This window comes from Myodes glareolus, chromosome 5 (assembly GCF_982192425.1).
Source record: "Myodes glareolus chromosome 5, mMyoGla1.1, whole genome shotgun sequence".
NCBI lineage: Eukaryota > Metazoa > Chordata > Mammalia > Rodentia > Cricetidae > Myodes > Myodes glareolus.
Window position 1 is genome coordinate 8,117,296 of NC_142030.1, and position 16,592 is coordinate 8,133,887.

Here is a 16,592-nt window from a genome sequence, read left to right on the forward strand (position 1 = left end):
TTTGGCTCATTATGACTAGGAACCAGGCTCAATTGAGAGCAATACCCTTCCCAATACAGTTTCAATACAGCTTCCCACTGCAGCTTCCCATTGCAGCGTCCCATTGATTTTTTTTTTACTCTTAAAATAGGTCCCAAGTACTCTTCTTCCTCTATCAGCACAGACATACTTTACCCTCCACTGTATGGATTGAGGTCAGCCAAAAGTAAACAGAACACTACTGCCAAGAGTCTGTTGTTCTAAGTTTCTTTACTGCCAAAACTTCCCACTGCCTACATGATGAAATCTAAACCACACAGGCCCTCAAGAAATGCTGCTGCTATGGTCCAGATCCCCTCGATTTCCTCGTGGCAATGAGCTGCACGTTCCCCTACACTGATCTGACAGTCTACATCTTCACACAGGCTGTTTCTTCCAGCCAAGCCACTTCCTGGCTGAAATCTCCATTCCTCCTTTTCTGAACAAGTCTACCTCTTGCTTTGAAACACAGTTTCTTTGAGAAGCCTTCTTTCACAAGTGCCTTTGATATAGTGTGTCCTGTTCTCAATGTTTGCTTGTCTGCCTACTACAGCCGAGGGCATGGCAGAGAGTCTGTGTCATGAGCCTTTGGCTATCCATGTACACTGCAGCCATCAAATGCTACACACACAGTTTTCTACTTATAAATCAAATCCAAATAACAGAAACCTTCTTAAATTGGAAAACTTTGGAAAGAGAAGATTCCTTCACTCTGTAGCAATCCTTCCTACAGAGGAAATTGCAGAGCCCTTAAGTGGCAGCAGAAAACTGGTATAAAGAAAAACTTAAATCGGAGGAAATATAGTTAACATTATTTGATTTGAAATATCATATTTAAACTATATACCTGAGATGTGAACAACTGGGAAACCTGATATACCTACTTGACCCTGATATTTTGTTGAACAATAGAAGAAACACCTCATTATTGTTCTAGGGTGGAGAGTGTAAGAAGTAGATGAACAAAAAGAAGATATAGAAAACAAAAAGGAGGGGCTTCCAGAAACAACCAGAAAAGCAGGCAATCTGTACAAAGCCCAGAAGTCAAACTGTTACTGCACGGCCACACACCCTCAGCAATAGGTACGGAGCTAAGGGCCTTTGGCTAAGCATTCTTCAGTGACAATGATTCAGTACCAGAATACCACACACCCTATTCCTGAACAAAAACAATGATGTCCTTGAAAGACACCAACTTTTCAAAACCTTCTTCAAAACCTTTTTTACTTATGAGGAAAAACTATGTAGACAGTAAGCTGTCTAATAAACTCTGTCACCTCCAGCTGGGTTCTATTAATTGCAATCACACTTGGCAAACACACCCACATATAGCCAAATATCCAAAACCTATGATCACCAAGACCAAAATGAGGCCAATGCTACAAGTTAAAAGTCATGCTTTCCCTGGGACCATTGCTTTCTGGCTCTCAGAAACTGAGGGCTGTGATGAGTAGGCCGCTCTCACAAGCAGCTGGATAAACGACAGACGTTCACTCTGATCTGACGTGCAAGGAGCACATGGCAATTAGAACAGAGCTGGTCTGCTCCCTGAGATGGACGGACACCTGACTAACACACAAATGCTACAATTCCCATCTTTCTAAGAACCAAACTCTGCCACTTCCACGCCATAAATAGGGTCTTAATAACTCGTAAGTGATCAGAATTCCCTAGCAAGCTATAGATTAATTAACACCAAGCCCCATATACCACAAAGTTTGAATTTTGGACATCAGGAATCAAAATAATGAAAATGCACCCTAAAATTCTTCAAAGGCTAAAGCTGCATAATGACATGAACAGTGAGATATCCCAAAGAGCAGTGGCTCAAAAGCAAATCTTTTCCCGTAGAAAAGTCATTTCTTTTTTCTCTTTATAGCTGAAAATTAAGACAGTTATAACACAACTAACACTTTGCATAAATCAAATAAGCAATTTTTCTTTGTGTGAAAATGCTATAAATTATAAAGAAATACATATCTAATTACAAAGTAATACCACTATCATTGTGGCAATTTATAATTATCTTAAAAGAATTCATTAAAATATAAAACACACTCAGCCTCAGGCATGCAAACAAACATGTTACCTTTCACTCATGAGCTCATCGGAGACTTTCTGTTCTTCATACTCCATTCTGTCCTTACTGGTCTGGCTCATTTCTTCATTCTCCAAAACCACTCCTTCCTCTTGGGCTTTTGGTCCTTGTCTAACCACTTTCAACTTCCTTTTCTTAACTTTATTCCGGGTAAACTCTGGATACTGGTAAGCTCTATCGTTGTCCATTTCCTGATCTCTACAGCCTTCAGGCAGCTGGGTCATTGTCCTTTTATTGGAGATGTCCTGTGGGAGATCCACTGCCATGCGCTTTACCTTCCTCCTCCGGCGGAGAGTTCTGTTCCCAAGGTTGTCCACAGCAAAATCAGACTCATGCCATAGGAGTCTCTTCCCTCGAACACCATTATTTAAGTTTGAAGATGGCCTACGCTTCGCCACTAACATTTGGTCATCGGAGTCACTATGATCCTTCTTGTTATTGCTGTGGTTCTCTCTGTAGTCCTTACTTGCTTCTTCTAAACTAGAATCAGAGCCTTCGCTTAAGCAGTGGCCAGTCTCCCAAGGGTGGTGGACATTATAGGACCTCCGCTTCCTCCCTCTCCTCTTTCTGGCCTGGCGTTTCAGAGGGCAAGACAGATTGCGAGAGTGATCTCCCGTCTCAGCAAAGCCACCTCGAGCTTGCTCAGAGCTCTCTTCCAGTGCAGAGACAAGATCATGAACAAGCTCTTCCATTGTTCGACTGAAATGCCTATACATTTTAGAGAGGGAGAAATAAAGTCACTTGGTGTTACTCTAGTCTTCCAAACAAGCATTCCACTCTAAACGTGGCTGGAATTAATATTCTTTACAAGATGCTGAAGGGCATATGACTGCACTATGAAAAGTCTGACAGCTGCAATCTGATTCCTTAACACTCTTCTTGCATAAGTTCTGTGGATCTTTTTTTTTAATTAAACATAGAAATGGCTGGGTGAGAAAGTATATACCTATCTATAATCCTAGCACTCAGGAAACTGAGACAGAAGAATTAAGTTTAAGATTGAGGTCAGTCTGGAAGACCTGGCAGATTTTGTCTTAAAAGATAAGTTCTTAACATTGAAATAAATCACTTCAAGGCAGGTTAAAAACAGTATCAGCTAGGGGAGGGTTGCTCAGTAGGCTAAGATCTTGCTGCATAAGTATAAGGAGCTATATTTAGATCCCCAGCACCCATAAAGGCTGGACTTGGTGGTGTGCACCTGTAACCCCTGCACTCCGGCAGAGACAGGCAGATCCTGTGAGCTCGCTGGCCTGCCAGTTAGGAAAGAGCAAGCTCCAGGTTGTATGACAGGCATTGCCTCAAAAAGAATAAGGTGGAAACATGATTGAGGAGTACCTTCAGATGTCAGTCTCTGGCATACACATGCAACCACAGGGGTGAACACACACACACACACACACACACACACACAGGATCGCAGGATTTTTACATGATTATTATGTAATCATGGGAAACATTCTTCTACATAAGCCACTGTTCCTCACCTGCCCCTTTTCTAAAACCAAGAAGCTTAACTGTCTCTGTCCCTTCCCTGCCCATTAATTCCTAAGGAAAGGAAGCATAAGCCCTTCCACTTTCCATAAATTTTACCTTACCAGTACCACGGTATCAGAGAGAAACCGATAGGTATTTCCAAATGTGTATAAGATTTAAAAGAATGTTTAACCAAACAGTAGGCATATCTTTAGGCCACTAAACACTCACAAACTAGCCATAAAGAGACTGTATTCAATTCCAAACTGGAGCCTCAGAGGTCTGTAAGGGGCCATCATTAACACATTTCGAAGCAGTCTAGTAAGTCTTTGTGGTAAGCAACTGTGGCACTTTAAAGTTTTAATAAATCACGTAGTTCTTTCCAAATTCAGTTTCCGATGATGTTAAATTAGCTGGGGTGACAATTTTTAAATGTTATGGGTTCTTCAGATATGTACCTTTCTCATACAGATTATGGCCTAGCACTTCTCAGATTAAGTTAGACAGGCATCAAAATATTCTCAAGAGTCCTCTAGAGGCCAATAGAGCTTGTAGAATTTATAAGAGGGATAAACACACTCTTTTGGGAGAGAGCTAGATTACAATAGTTGGCTATGTAAGCCATACAGTCTCTCATCACTCAGTTTCTCATTATAATGTAAAAGTGGCCAGAAATGAATGAGTCCCATGAGGTGGTTTGCTTTCATTTTTACTAAAATCAAGTGGTATCCTACCAGTTTCCCAACCCTTGGCCTATATAATCTCCAGTTGCAGATATCTATATGTTTTAAGCTTTAGCAAGTGTCCTGTAACAGTCTGTAACTTTTCATTTTAAATCCTAAAAGCAGACAAGGTGATTTAATGAGCTTTATTGTTAACAACGCTACATACATCACCTAACAGGTAAGCATCTGCTATCTACTCATGTCTTCTAACTCATTACCTCATTTCCTTCTCGCACAACAACCTGAGGTGACCAGCAAGAAAGAAATAACAATACATCTGTCACTGTGACCAATCCAAGTGGTAGAAAGGGGTTTTAAGCCCTAACATCGGATTCCAGGGCACCGGTGCTTCTCAGTTATGGAGGACAGCTGCTCCAATTCCATCAGTCACTCCAGAGTTTAGTTTCAGCACTTTAACTGTTAAGACAGGTTCAGTGAACACGGTTATCTGTGCAGACTGTTCTCAACAGGAAAAAAAGAGTCTAGAGAACCTAAATCCATACAGCACCCAGGGCAGTGTGGCTGAGGAGGAGGGAACAACCCTGCAGGGCTGGGAGAATAAAACGTGTGCTTCAGACCTAGCTCCTTCTACAATGTGAATGTGTAAACAAAAAGTCTATTCAGAACAGTTTCATACGCATGGCCATTTCAAACACATACTTTGAAGAAACTCTAGAAAGCAGCTGAGATTTCTTTCTTCCTTCAAAGGAAGAAAGTATAGAACTCCTTCAGTATAGAACTCTGGTTTCAGACTACAACATCCTGACCTGTGCATCACATCTGAACTGGTTCCCAAGTCTACAGAGCCTATAGCGCTGGCTACTTTGAAAAGTCAGATGGATCTTTCACTACTACCTGTGTACTAATAACTGCCTGTTTTCGCTCCCTGAGAAGAATAACTTGTTCCTTTCCTTTAACACCAGCTCTCTGGAAGAAGTGTAATCTGAAAAGCCTACTATTTCTGAATATAATATTGCATATTTAAACAAAATTCACTTAAAGACAGCTTCATATGCATTAAAATTGGGGTCCTTTCTCTTAAATGTTCTACTATTATTGGTTTAGGAATAACTGCTTTTTGAATACAAGAATGTTCTTATCATTGAGTAAACAGATAGTTCAAAATTTCATGTTAAGACATGAAATTAATGAATAAATAAGTCTCCACATAAAATTGGTTTATTTTAAAGGCAGTTTGGCACATTACCGCAGATGAGAAAAGGAGGTGGCCTTGGTACTGGCCTTTTTGTTTCCTGTGTAGGTCCTGAAAGCCTGAACTGAAATCCTTCCTCACTCAGCTTAAGTGCTAGCATCACGGGCTAGACAAGCATGCCTGGGTTAGTCAGTGGTCTTAATGTCTGAGCAGGTTAATGCAGCCATTTACCCACTGCAATATGACACCAGTGGATTTTTTTTAAGTTCCTCATTTATTTTTATTTCATGTATAGTGTTTTTGTTTGCCTATGTACATGTGTCTATACTATATACAGTGCGCAGGAAGGCCAGGAGGGTTGGAGGACCCCCCGGGACTGAGTTATTAACACAAAGGAGATACAAATGGTTGTGAGCTGCCATGTGGGTGTCTGGGATTTGAACATGGGTCTTCTGGAGAAGTAGCCAGTGCTCTTACATGTTTTTCCAGAAGACCTAGCTCTCTAGCTCCTTATCAGCTAACTTTTATTGAAAAAGATTTCTAAAACTATTAAGGTTTAGCAAAATATAACCAACATGACTAAGAATGAAAGCATATTTTCTTAGAATCTCTTTAAAATTAAGCTAGTGTTACTCAATTGTCTATTGTTTCTCCTGAGAAAATAAAAGTATTTTAACTAGAAGAGTCCAGTGAATTCTATGGCGTCATGCAAAAATAAATTGACAAAAAAAAACCACTTTAGAATATACTATCAAAACTGCAGAAACACAGAAAAAAATCTATTTAATATCATTTCAACTCAGAGTTCAATCACCTTTCACACAGAATCGGCTCTGACTTTTCCACAACTCATTTCCAAGCAAAATCCCTGTGGATGAGTCAACAATATTAGGATATTAATATCACACTGTTTCCCTTACATATTCCAGGTAAAAGGTCATCTACTGGACATAATCTCCTTTAACAGAGCTCCTCATGCTGTGGTGACCCCAACCATAAAATTATTTTCACTGCTACTTCTTGACTGTGATTTAGCTTCTGTTTAGAATCATAATGTAGGTATCTGATATGTGACCCCTGTAAATGACCCTCCAAGGGGTCACAACCCACAGGTCTATATAAATATAAATGTGTGTACATAGTAAGTCAAAAACTATGCTTATGGTTGTATGCTTTATGACTACTCACAAACAAGAAAATAGTGATGCAATTATATTACTTTCATATCACGTTAGCTACTGCATTTTATTTAAAATTCAAAAAAGAGTTGTTTAGGAAAAGCTATTTGACCTTACATGTATGCAGCAAATAGTCAAAAGGTTCAGATGAAAATGAATAAGTAATAGTTTATAGAGATTATAGCAATGAATAAACATAAAAATGGTAAAAGATGCTACGCTAAAGGTAAAGCTTACATTTTATGACTAATCAAACAATATATGATCTCTAAGAAATATCTGAAATGTGAAACTTTCTGCTGCTCACTGGGACTTGAAATTTTTCTGTCTTAATCACACTGTTACTTATCAAAATGAGCCATTATCTCAAGCTAGAATGGTAGGGGTGTGGCTCCTAGAACCTTCATGGCTTTTTGGCATGCACACAGGAACATACATGAAAAGATTCATCTTAAAACAAAAAGAAATACTGTCTTAAGGCTTGGTGTGGCGGACCTTGACCGTAATCTCAGCGCTTAAGGAGGCTATCCTGGGCTACAGAGTTGAAACCCTGTCTTCAAGGTATCTGATTCCTGCTTTAATACACAGATGTGAATAACAAGAGGATTAAAGAAAAGAATCTGTCTTCTCCAATTAGGAATTACAAAGTTCTGGAACAAGGAGGAGAATCCGTGCCCCTAAGGAGGCCAAATCACTGATGGTGTCCATTTGCTGGGTCTGCTGGGAGCTGCAGCTTTGTCACTTTGGCACCAGAGACACTGGAGGAAACTTTCCTTCCTCTTTACCCTAGAAAAATTTTTGAGAACTAAAAATTCTCAAAAACTAAAAATTTTTGAGAAACAAAAATTGTTTGGCCATTAAGTGCGGAAGGAAGGAAGGAAGGAAGGAAGGAAGGAAGGAAGGAAGGAAGGAAGGAAGGAAGGAAGGAAGAAGTAAAGTCTAATTCTACTTTTCAGCTAATGATTTAATAATGTGAGCTCATTTATTTTACTTGGAGACCATTTTCTGATTTTCTTTTACATCACTTAATGACTGACTTCAAGTCATCCAAATTTTTCTCACTACTTCTAATCACTCTCAAAATGTAAATTATTCATCTAAAAGGTGCCTAAATGAAATGCCATCAGAATCTAAGTCAAACAAGACAAAAATTTTGGAATTTAAAAAGTAATTCATTCTGTCAACCATATTTGGTAGGGTAGGAAATGTCTTGAATTATTGCTTATACATGATAATTGCACAGTAAATATTTACTGGATATATATCTTGAATTCCTAGACTAGAACTATGAAAACAGCTAAAGATTAAATAGGAGTAGCTACCATACTGTTTGACATATACCAGATGATAAGAATATGTAGGGTCTACAAATCAAAGGCTGACTCAGTGAATGTAACTTCACTAAAATCTTCAGACAATATGGATTTTAACGTTCCTGCTACATGAGAAAGACAGCATTCTAATAGCTTAAGTAAAGGTAAAAATAAAGGCAAATGATCAAAGAAAATTTAAAGGTTCCCAGCTTGGCACACAACATGTTAAGAAGCTACCCCACGACTATTTGCTCCAAATCAAACTTTCTATTGCTTTGATCTTTAACTGAAGGAGTATGCTCAATCAAACAAACTTAACGGTTTAGGAAATCAAGACACTCCCCTCCCCCCAAAATTAGCTGCTTAAAACCAGCAGTTTCTCTGACATAGTTTCCCAGATAATAATACAAATCAACATACCAAAGACTGGAGTTCCAGAACAAAAGTAAAGGTCCAGAATCCATTTTAATGGCTTTTTACAGTTATTAAACCCACAAAACGCAGTCTATTTAAATAAAAATCCACGACCTCAGAAATTGGAGGTGGGTTTACAGATCTGGGCAAGTACTTTTCTAATTCATAAATGCCCATAGATACTACATTAGTCAGACATAACGAGTACGCCAAGGCGGAGGAGAATTTTCTCTAAGCACACTAGGATCATACTGCAAATCAGTCCCTTAGAGAAGTTATTTAAATTAACTTCACCTCTGCTGTCATCTCAGCTACTATGTGAAGAATGCATCACACTTACATGAAAGCTCATGGGTTTACATACATGAGATGACATACATAGATAGAACCAACATCAATTAACGACTTACTAGTAGCAACCAGCAATAGCACGGGATTGTCACAATTTGGATAAAACAAACATGCAAGGCAGTTCAAGGAATGGAACAAGGATGAGGAATTATCGAAGCCTGGGCAAGGCAGCACGAGCCTATAAACTCGGTACCACAGGGGCTGAGACAGACACACCACCAGGTGAAAGGCAGCCTGGGCTCAGAACAAAACACTGTCACAGGGAGAGGAAGGGAAGGGGAAAGAAAGAAGGAGCACAGAGACAAGCAGGAGGGGGTGGGTAGGAAGGGGAAGCTGAAGGGTTCACACTTGTGCATACACACTAGAAAATAAAGGGTCCACTTTTGGGGAACACATCTCTTCTGCCGATCATCAAAACCACAAACAGGTAGGTGCTAAGGCCACTCTTGTCTCATTGGGAATGAAGAGTTTTCCCTCAGGTTAAGACAGTCAGTCCAGCAAGCAAATCCCGTTTCAAGGAACAGACCAGCAATGTGCAGAATCTCTGCGAGACGGGTGACGGGAAGGAGAACATGAGGAAAAAGGGTCACAGGTGTTTGGTTTTGTCAAGTGCCACACAAATTCCTTCATCTCCAGGAAGCCCAGACCGATGGACCCAGCACATCCCACCTCCGCGCCTCACTGAGACTCCGAACCGAGAAAGCATACTTGAAAGGAAAGACCAGGACGTTGGGAAGTCCCTTCATCATGGTCAAGTGTACATCATGGCCCAGCATGTACAACTGCCAAAACTAATACAAGCTAACACATTAACAACTATGCCTCTTACCCCAAGCTGACTACAGCAATTAAAAACGGCCCATTTTAAAAAGCATTCTCCATTGTACTCGCTGAAAGTTGGAAGAATTTCAAAGTTAAAAAATGATCTCGAGAATGAAGCGATCTAAATACAGCATTGGGTGTAAAAATGTTCAACTTTTCCATCATAGGGAGGCAAAAGGATCTGTGATCACAGCCCAGACTAAATCCTCGGGCTCTTTCTGATTCTGCAAACAGGTATGGGCTTTAAAATGGCACTTCTTTTGACTTATCGGTCAGATTTTTCCGTTTCAAGATTGTTGGCAGGATATCCACTTTCTCATTTCACTACGTTTATCTGTAGGGGAAAGCCTTGGGAGAAACGGGGTGTATGTGTCAGGGGTGGGGTCGACCAAGGCTCTCAACTGAAGAAAACCCAAAACCTAGCACTCGCGGGCACTGGGAAACTTAGCCTCTTCACTCTTGTGGGCCTGCGACAGTGTCGTATCCCGGGGATACCAACAAGATAAAGTATAATTTGCAAAAAAGCAGCTTGAAAACTTGCAGCAATAAGTCATGATCACTAAAGACCAACTCCAACCCAAACTTAAAGCAGTTGGACAACACCCATCTCTCGAGATCTGGGACAGAACCTTCTAGGTGGTGGAAAACTTATAGCTTTTTCATAAACCATGCTGCGCAAGGAGTATGGGAGCCTGACGGCTCTTCCACTAAGAAACTTCCAGAACTGTGGATTTGTGTAATTCCATCATTCGTAGAATTTGGTCCAAGATGACCAGTTTAGCAGGGGCGACAAGGACCAGGCCTGATGTGGATTTCTGTAATTCCATCATTCGTAGAATTTGGTCCAAGGTGACCAGTTTAGCAGGGGCGACTGGGACCAGGCCTGACGGAGCTCAGCGCGGTCGTCCCCGGTCCGGGAGCCCCGCGGGGCTGCCCGCCTGCGCGCCCGTCCCGTCCTCAGCGGCCCGCCGCTCTCACCAGCTCTTCCCGGCGGCGGCGGCTCCGATCGCTGGGCGTCCGGCGGCCCCGAACATCAACGACACCCAGGAGCGCGGCCTCGAGGCTCAGGCCCGAGGACCAACTCCAACTCCCGCAGCCCCGGCCACTTCCATACAGCACTTCAGCATTTTGAGAGGAACTTCCGGAAAAGGGCTGGAGGCGGAAACCGGAAGCCGGAAGCAACCATTCGCTCCCCTTCGCTTGGCGGCCGTACCTGTCGAGCAGTCCTGGAGGAGACAGAAGACAGTCGGCTGAAGTCGGTTCTCACGTAAAAAAATCTGAATTTTCTGTGCAGTCACTTGAAACTGACACAGAGTGAAAGGAAAGGGGAGTGAGCATGACGTGCACTTGGTTCAGCCCAGTTGTCATGGAGACCCATAGTAACAACTTTGGTAAACCCCAGGCCTGGAGGCCATGGCTACTTTAGCCAAGCTTCAGGCTCGGTCGTCCTTTCTAGAAACTCAGTACTACTTTAGGAACAGGTGAGTAGTGGAGAGAGGGGTCGCAAAAGAAATTTAATGTTAGCAAATTATTTAATTCAGGAAATATCCCCACAGTTTTCCCCGATGGGGACTCAAACGTGATAGGAAGTATATATTACACAGGTGGATATTATTATGTGTGTGTATATATATTATATATCATACCATATATTATAATACACATGCAATAAATACCGTATGTATATATTGTATAATACGTTGTGTTATATAATAATACATAGTGTATATATAATACATACATAGAGAGAGAGAGGGAAAGAGAGAGAGAGAGGTCACTAATAGGCTTTATATGCTCTAAGGAGAAGCCCAGCACAGATATGATCATAAAGCGAAGCCCCTTACTGGGGAAACTGAGGCAGGTGGATCACTGTGAGTCTGGTCCAGCCTTGCTACATAGAGAATTTAAGGCTTTCCTGTACTTTATATGGGAGTCTTTCTCAAAACACTATTTTTTCGGTATTTAAAAATTATCCCTGAACAATTTGGTTTGGTTAAACTTATTATCCATGTTAAAGGTTTAGCGGCCTAATTGATGTTACCGGGCTACCCAATAAATTCCACGAGTGCAGAATGTCAGTATCCAAAAAGGAATTTTAGCTTCCGTTATCTCACAGACATGGAATTCAACTGTTCTGGGATTCATCTGTCTTAAAGTGAACGTTTCTAAACCACTGTGACAAGATCATTAGTACCTGTGAGTGGGCAAGCGCCAAGACAGCATCCTCCACCCCGCCAAACACAGACCCAAATGTCCTGTCCATGGGAAGGGTCCTTTAAATGGGAAGCAATGGGCCAGCAGTTTTTCTAACTTAGAAGAAACCACGAAAAGCATATTACATTATGATAAGATACAATAATCTAGCAGACCTGTGGAAAAATATGTCAATGTGGGGAAGTCCTGCTGAGCAACCCTTCCCCTAAAACATCTCGCCTGCGCTTTTGTTATGGTTTTATCGTGTCCCTCTAACGACCGCCAAGGGCAGTGATTCAGGATCATAGCTTTTGTGAGACAGGACGGATCTTCCTCGTGCTAGGAGCAGAACAGTGTTGCTTTTCCTTAAACGTTCTTTTAGTCTCTAGTATCTTTCCTACTTCCTGAAATGTAATAACCACGATAATTATTTGCTGAATAATTACTGAAACTTCCAAATAATCATCTTTAGATAAGCATACAACAGCTGGATTCTTATATTTAACATTCAGAAATTATTTTAACATCCACTTAGAGTTATGTGGCAGTCTTGTATTTGCTTTTGGCATCGATATATAATTGAAACAATCCCATCCTTATAGCAGCCAGTTATGGAGGGATCACACTCTTAAGTCAAAAGTGAGCTGTCAGTTTCTTTCTGCTAGCTAGCATTCACAGTGCCAGGCCACGCTACACAGGCTGTTGGAGGAAACCGGTCATTAGGGATCATGCTCAGCTGCAGATCCTGTGTACTAAAATACTGAACTGCCTGGGAAGACTTGTCCACTGGTGCAGTCGGTGCATATATATTCTGAGGGTGACCAACCACTTTTTGACCGGATTGGAGAATTAGAAGGAATACATACCTGAAACTGAGGAACAGAACAAAAGCTTGTCGAGGGAGGTCACAGGAGAAAGGTGAGCACATAAAACATAAACGTGGGCTAGAGAGATTGCTGAGAAGATATTGCTCCTGCTGCCAAGCCTGTGACCTGAGTGATCCCCAGGACCCACATGATGGAGAGAGAAAACAGACTCCTGCAAGGTGTCCTCTGACCTCTTCAGACATATACATACTATAAACTAGAAATAATAAATAAAATGTAATACAAGTTTTAATTAATGTGTTTAAAATTAAAGGTAAATTCCTTGAAAAATTGTTGTTTCCCAATGGTGACTGGATATGTTAGTTCTTCTTGAACTTTAATGTACTCCAGAATCATCTGGAAATTTTGCTAAATATCTAGGTTCTGATTCAGTGTGTCTCAAAGACATAAAATCTGCATCGGTGACAGGAATTCCTGTGGGGCTCTATTTCACATTTAAAAGAGAGTCCGACCGTAGGAAAAGAGCTGTAGCGCTTTATCTGCACTTCTTCAGTGTTCTTCTGAGTTAGAAATTTCTTCCTGCTCCACAAGGAAAGGGAAATGAGTATCCATTAGCGTGCACACTTGGTGCAAGGTCACCTAATGCTGTCCACTTGCCCTGGATGAATTTCTCTTTCCATCATTGTGGTCTGGCTGGTGAAGGAGGAGGAGGCACCAAGCTCTGCTAGTCTAAACGGCTTGAGAAAACTTCGGTTGAGAATCCATTCACAGGAAGGGACCAGACCTATGTTCATACCTTGCTTCTATGTCCATAACAAGGTAGGGGCAACATTGTCTCTACCGCATTACTGGCACTAGAATAATACTGAAGTAGAAAGATGATTTTGTTGAGAAAATATATCACTAAGTCACCAGGTTTGTCCTTTTCACATGTTAACTTTTCTTTAAAATTCTATTTGTAATATTAATGTTGATCTTGCTAGGCATTTTGGCTCAGTGTTATAACCCCAACACTTGGGCTAAATAATGTATTCAAAGTCACCCTGAACTAGTGCATGAAATACTATCTTTTTAAAAAAAAAGATTCTTTTTATCTCATAGGAATTATATAATTCCCATATTTCTCATTATTGAGGCACATTTGAAATGTTTTAAATCATAACTAAGAAAATTCATGATGGGTTGATTTAATAGCTTCCCATTAATTATTGTGGGCTGGAGAGATGGCTCAGCAGTTAAGAGCTCTGCCTGCTCTTCAATGGTCCTGATTTGTATTTATTTTAAATTTTTAATTAACTTAATTTTCATTCTCATCAGAACTTAGTACTAATTAGCTACTACTGTAGCTGTGACTAAAATAGTCACTAATTAAAACACTTTGTGAGCATCTAACTGTTGCTGTTTTATATATGGAGACTACAACAGTCCATAAATGTTACAAGGGAAACAGAGCATGGACAGATGTAGTGTCATCCTGGGATAAGTGTGGCAGGCTAGAATAAGGCAAGGTGGACACCTGTTCCTGGACATGCTGGCTTGCTTAGGAGAGACTGGGAGATGTTTGGGATATCTGAGAACTGTCAGAAAGAATTATTGGAGATACTAGATAGACTTGTTAGGTAAGAGCTGTCAACATCTGGACACCAAGTGCCACTGCCCTGTGGCTAGGAATAGTCAAGAAGATAATAAATTCAGCCTGGTTTGTCTCATTGTCAACTTGACACAGTGGAAAAGGGAGAGCCTCAATTGAGGAACTATTTCCATCGGATTTGCCTATAGGCATATCTGTAGGGCTTTTGTTATTTACTAATTGACACAGGAAGGCCCAGCCAACTATGGGCAGTGCCATCCCTAGGTGAACCTAAACTGTCTAAGACAGATTAGCTGAACAAGCCAGTAAGCAGTGGTCCAGCTACTGCCTTCAGGATATTGCCTTGAATTCCTACCTTGGCTTCTCAGAAGATGCACTCCAGGCTGTAAACCGAGTAAACCCTTCTTTCCTTAAGTTGTTTTTAACCAGTTTTATCACAGCCGAAGAAAAGTAAAGCAGGACAGAAACCAGTGTTCTGAAAAGAGTGCCTACAGTTCAGAAGGGCAGGCTGGGCCAGAGCCTCGGGCGCTCTTAATGATGACTGGGGTGTGCGGCTCTACCATGACTGAGATGGGAAACCATGGAGATTTTCAATAAGCTCTGGTGCAGTATAATTTCTATCTATAAAAATAATAGATAATAAAATAAGGTCTGATTTATTTTTGAATTGAATAAGTAGTTTTGCTTGTCTTTTCCCTGTTTTATTGCCCACCTCTACTCCCATATTTTATTAGCTTAACATTTTGTGGCTTGACTTTGTGATTTTTAATCCTAGCATTTAGGAGGCAGAGGCAGGCAGATATTTATTAGTTCAAACCCAGTCTGGTTTACATTGTGAGTTCCAGGACAGCCAAAACTACATTTATAAGCTAATTATTGATACCTTATGTGATGTCTTTTATTATTCATGTATTTTAGCTGAGGAAAGTCGGGTTTAGTTAGTCTAAATCATTTAATAAATATCAGAAAGCTTAAAGACTATGTCTCAAAAAAATTAAGTCAAATCTATTTCAGTAGGTTAAATTAATATTTAAATAATTTTGAAGTGCATATAGTAAATACACAAAAATATTAATGATCTACACAAAAGTCGTAACTCACTTAATTTTTCCTAAGGAAAAAAATATATGTATGTGGATGTGAAAAAAAACAGTTTCTAGGAAGAGGGCTTGAAGATGTATATTGACCACCTTAGAAATCAGAAGTACCCAGATCTCTCAGCACCTTTAAGAGAGAATGGTGGATTCATAGATAAGGAAGCAGACTGAGAGACCGAGTTATTAATAATATCTGCTATGTGAAAAGCTGGCTGTTGTTTCCATACCTGATGTAATGTATGGGCTGGAGATAATTCAGTATGCAAACTGCTTGCCATGCAAGCATTGGAACCTTAGTTCAAACCCACCGAAAGCTGGGTATGCTAGGAGAGCTTTTCTAGTGATGTCAGAGACAGAGAATATCATAAGACTAGCATGGCCTCAACAAAGTGGAAGACATGCAACCTGAGACTGTTCTGTGGTTTCCACATGTATGATGTTGCACAAGTGTGTATAAGCACAACACACACATGCATGCACACACACACATCACATCACATCATACACATGACATCACACACAAAGATTTTTTTAATGTAATTATAGTTCCCTTATGTGGTAGCTTTTATTATTCATAGATTATAGCTAAGGAAAATCAAGGTTAGTCTAAGTCATTTGCCAAAGAGAAGGATCAAAGATGTAGTAGTTTGAACTTTTTCTGTGCACATTTGTACTTGGTATAAGCAATACTTAAATGATTAAGTTCTTGCATTAAAGTAAGTACCTCAAATATATGAGTCTCCCCTGCCTTTCTTGGGTCAGTTTGAGAAACAGAATTGCTGGTTATAATGCTACCCAGAAGAGACTGATAGTGGCTCGTGGGTCAGTGCTCTGCACCAACCTTCAATTCACTGTTGTGAATATTTCCCTGCTATTTTCATCGCTGTAAGAATTTACTTCTGACTCCACATAGCCCATTCCTAGTGTGATTAAGAGGATTCAGTGCTCTAGTGCCTTCGGTTTGGATAATTATTCAAGTTCTATTAGCATAAATAAATAGCAGCTCAGTTGGGTAGATATGAATCTGCTCCTTTGACTCTCAGTTCTTTACAGAATTTTATGTCACACGTTGATTTTTAATGAAAAGGTATAATTTTTTTTCAAGTCAATAGAAATATTTTGTGTGGAGGTGCAGACTCAATTCAAATCCTTACTCTGTTGTTCTAACTTTGTATAAACTCTTGTACTTTTGCTCTTGGCAACTCTATAGCTATTAGCTACATCACTTATAAAAGAGACAATGCCTATATGTTGACTGGGAAGGAGAAATGATCATCTAAGCATATGCAAGTTTATAATCACAGAAAGCCAGGAGAATGAAGTATAAAGGAAATGGATA

General features: G+C 40.3%; 2 protein-coding genes across 15 annotated transcripts in view; one reads left to right on the top strand and one right to left on the bottom strand.

Annotated features, from left to right (window-relative positions):
• Nucleotides 1-10,685, bottom strand: part of Gpatch2 (G-patch domain containing 2) — a 210,976-nt gene extending 200,291 nt beyond the window's left edge. For 3 of the 11 annotated variants that reach the window (XM_085687567.2, XM_085687563.2, XM_085687569.2), the window contains exons 1-2: nucleotides 4,533-4,695; nucleotides 2,108-2,824 (exon numbers count right to left, since the gene is read on the bottom strand). In XM_085687567.2, the coding sequence (XP_085543693.2) occupies nucleotides 2,108-2,824; nucleotides 4,533-4,591 (776 nt within the window). In that variant the 5' untranslated portion in view covers nucleotides 4,592-4,695. Of the gene's footprint in view, nucleotides 1-2,107; nucleotides 2,825-4,532; nucleotides 4,705-10,523 lie in introns of those variants that run through there. The other 8 variants (XM_085687571.2, XM_085687566.2, XM_085687568.2 and 5 more) reach the window with 8 other exon arrangements.
• Nucleotides 10,686-10,729: 44 nt separating this feature from the next.
• The window catches only part of Spata17 (spermatogenesis associated 17), a 166,409-nt gene continuing 160,546 nt past the window's right edge, over nucleotides 10,730-16,592 (top strand). For 2 of the 4 annotated variants that reach the window (XM_087906045.1, XM_087906044.1), the window contains exon 1: nucleotides 10,736-11,026. Coding sequence is in view for 2 of the 4 variants with exons in the window: in XM_087906042.1 (XP_087762168.1) it covers nucleotides 10,959-11,026 (68 nt within the window). In the remaining 2 variants the exon portion in view is untranslated. Of the gene's footprint in view, nucleotides 11,027-16,592 lie in introns of all 4 variants that reach the window. The other 2 variants (XM_087906042.1, XM_087906043.1) reach the window with 2 other exon arrangements.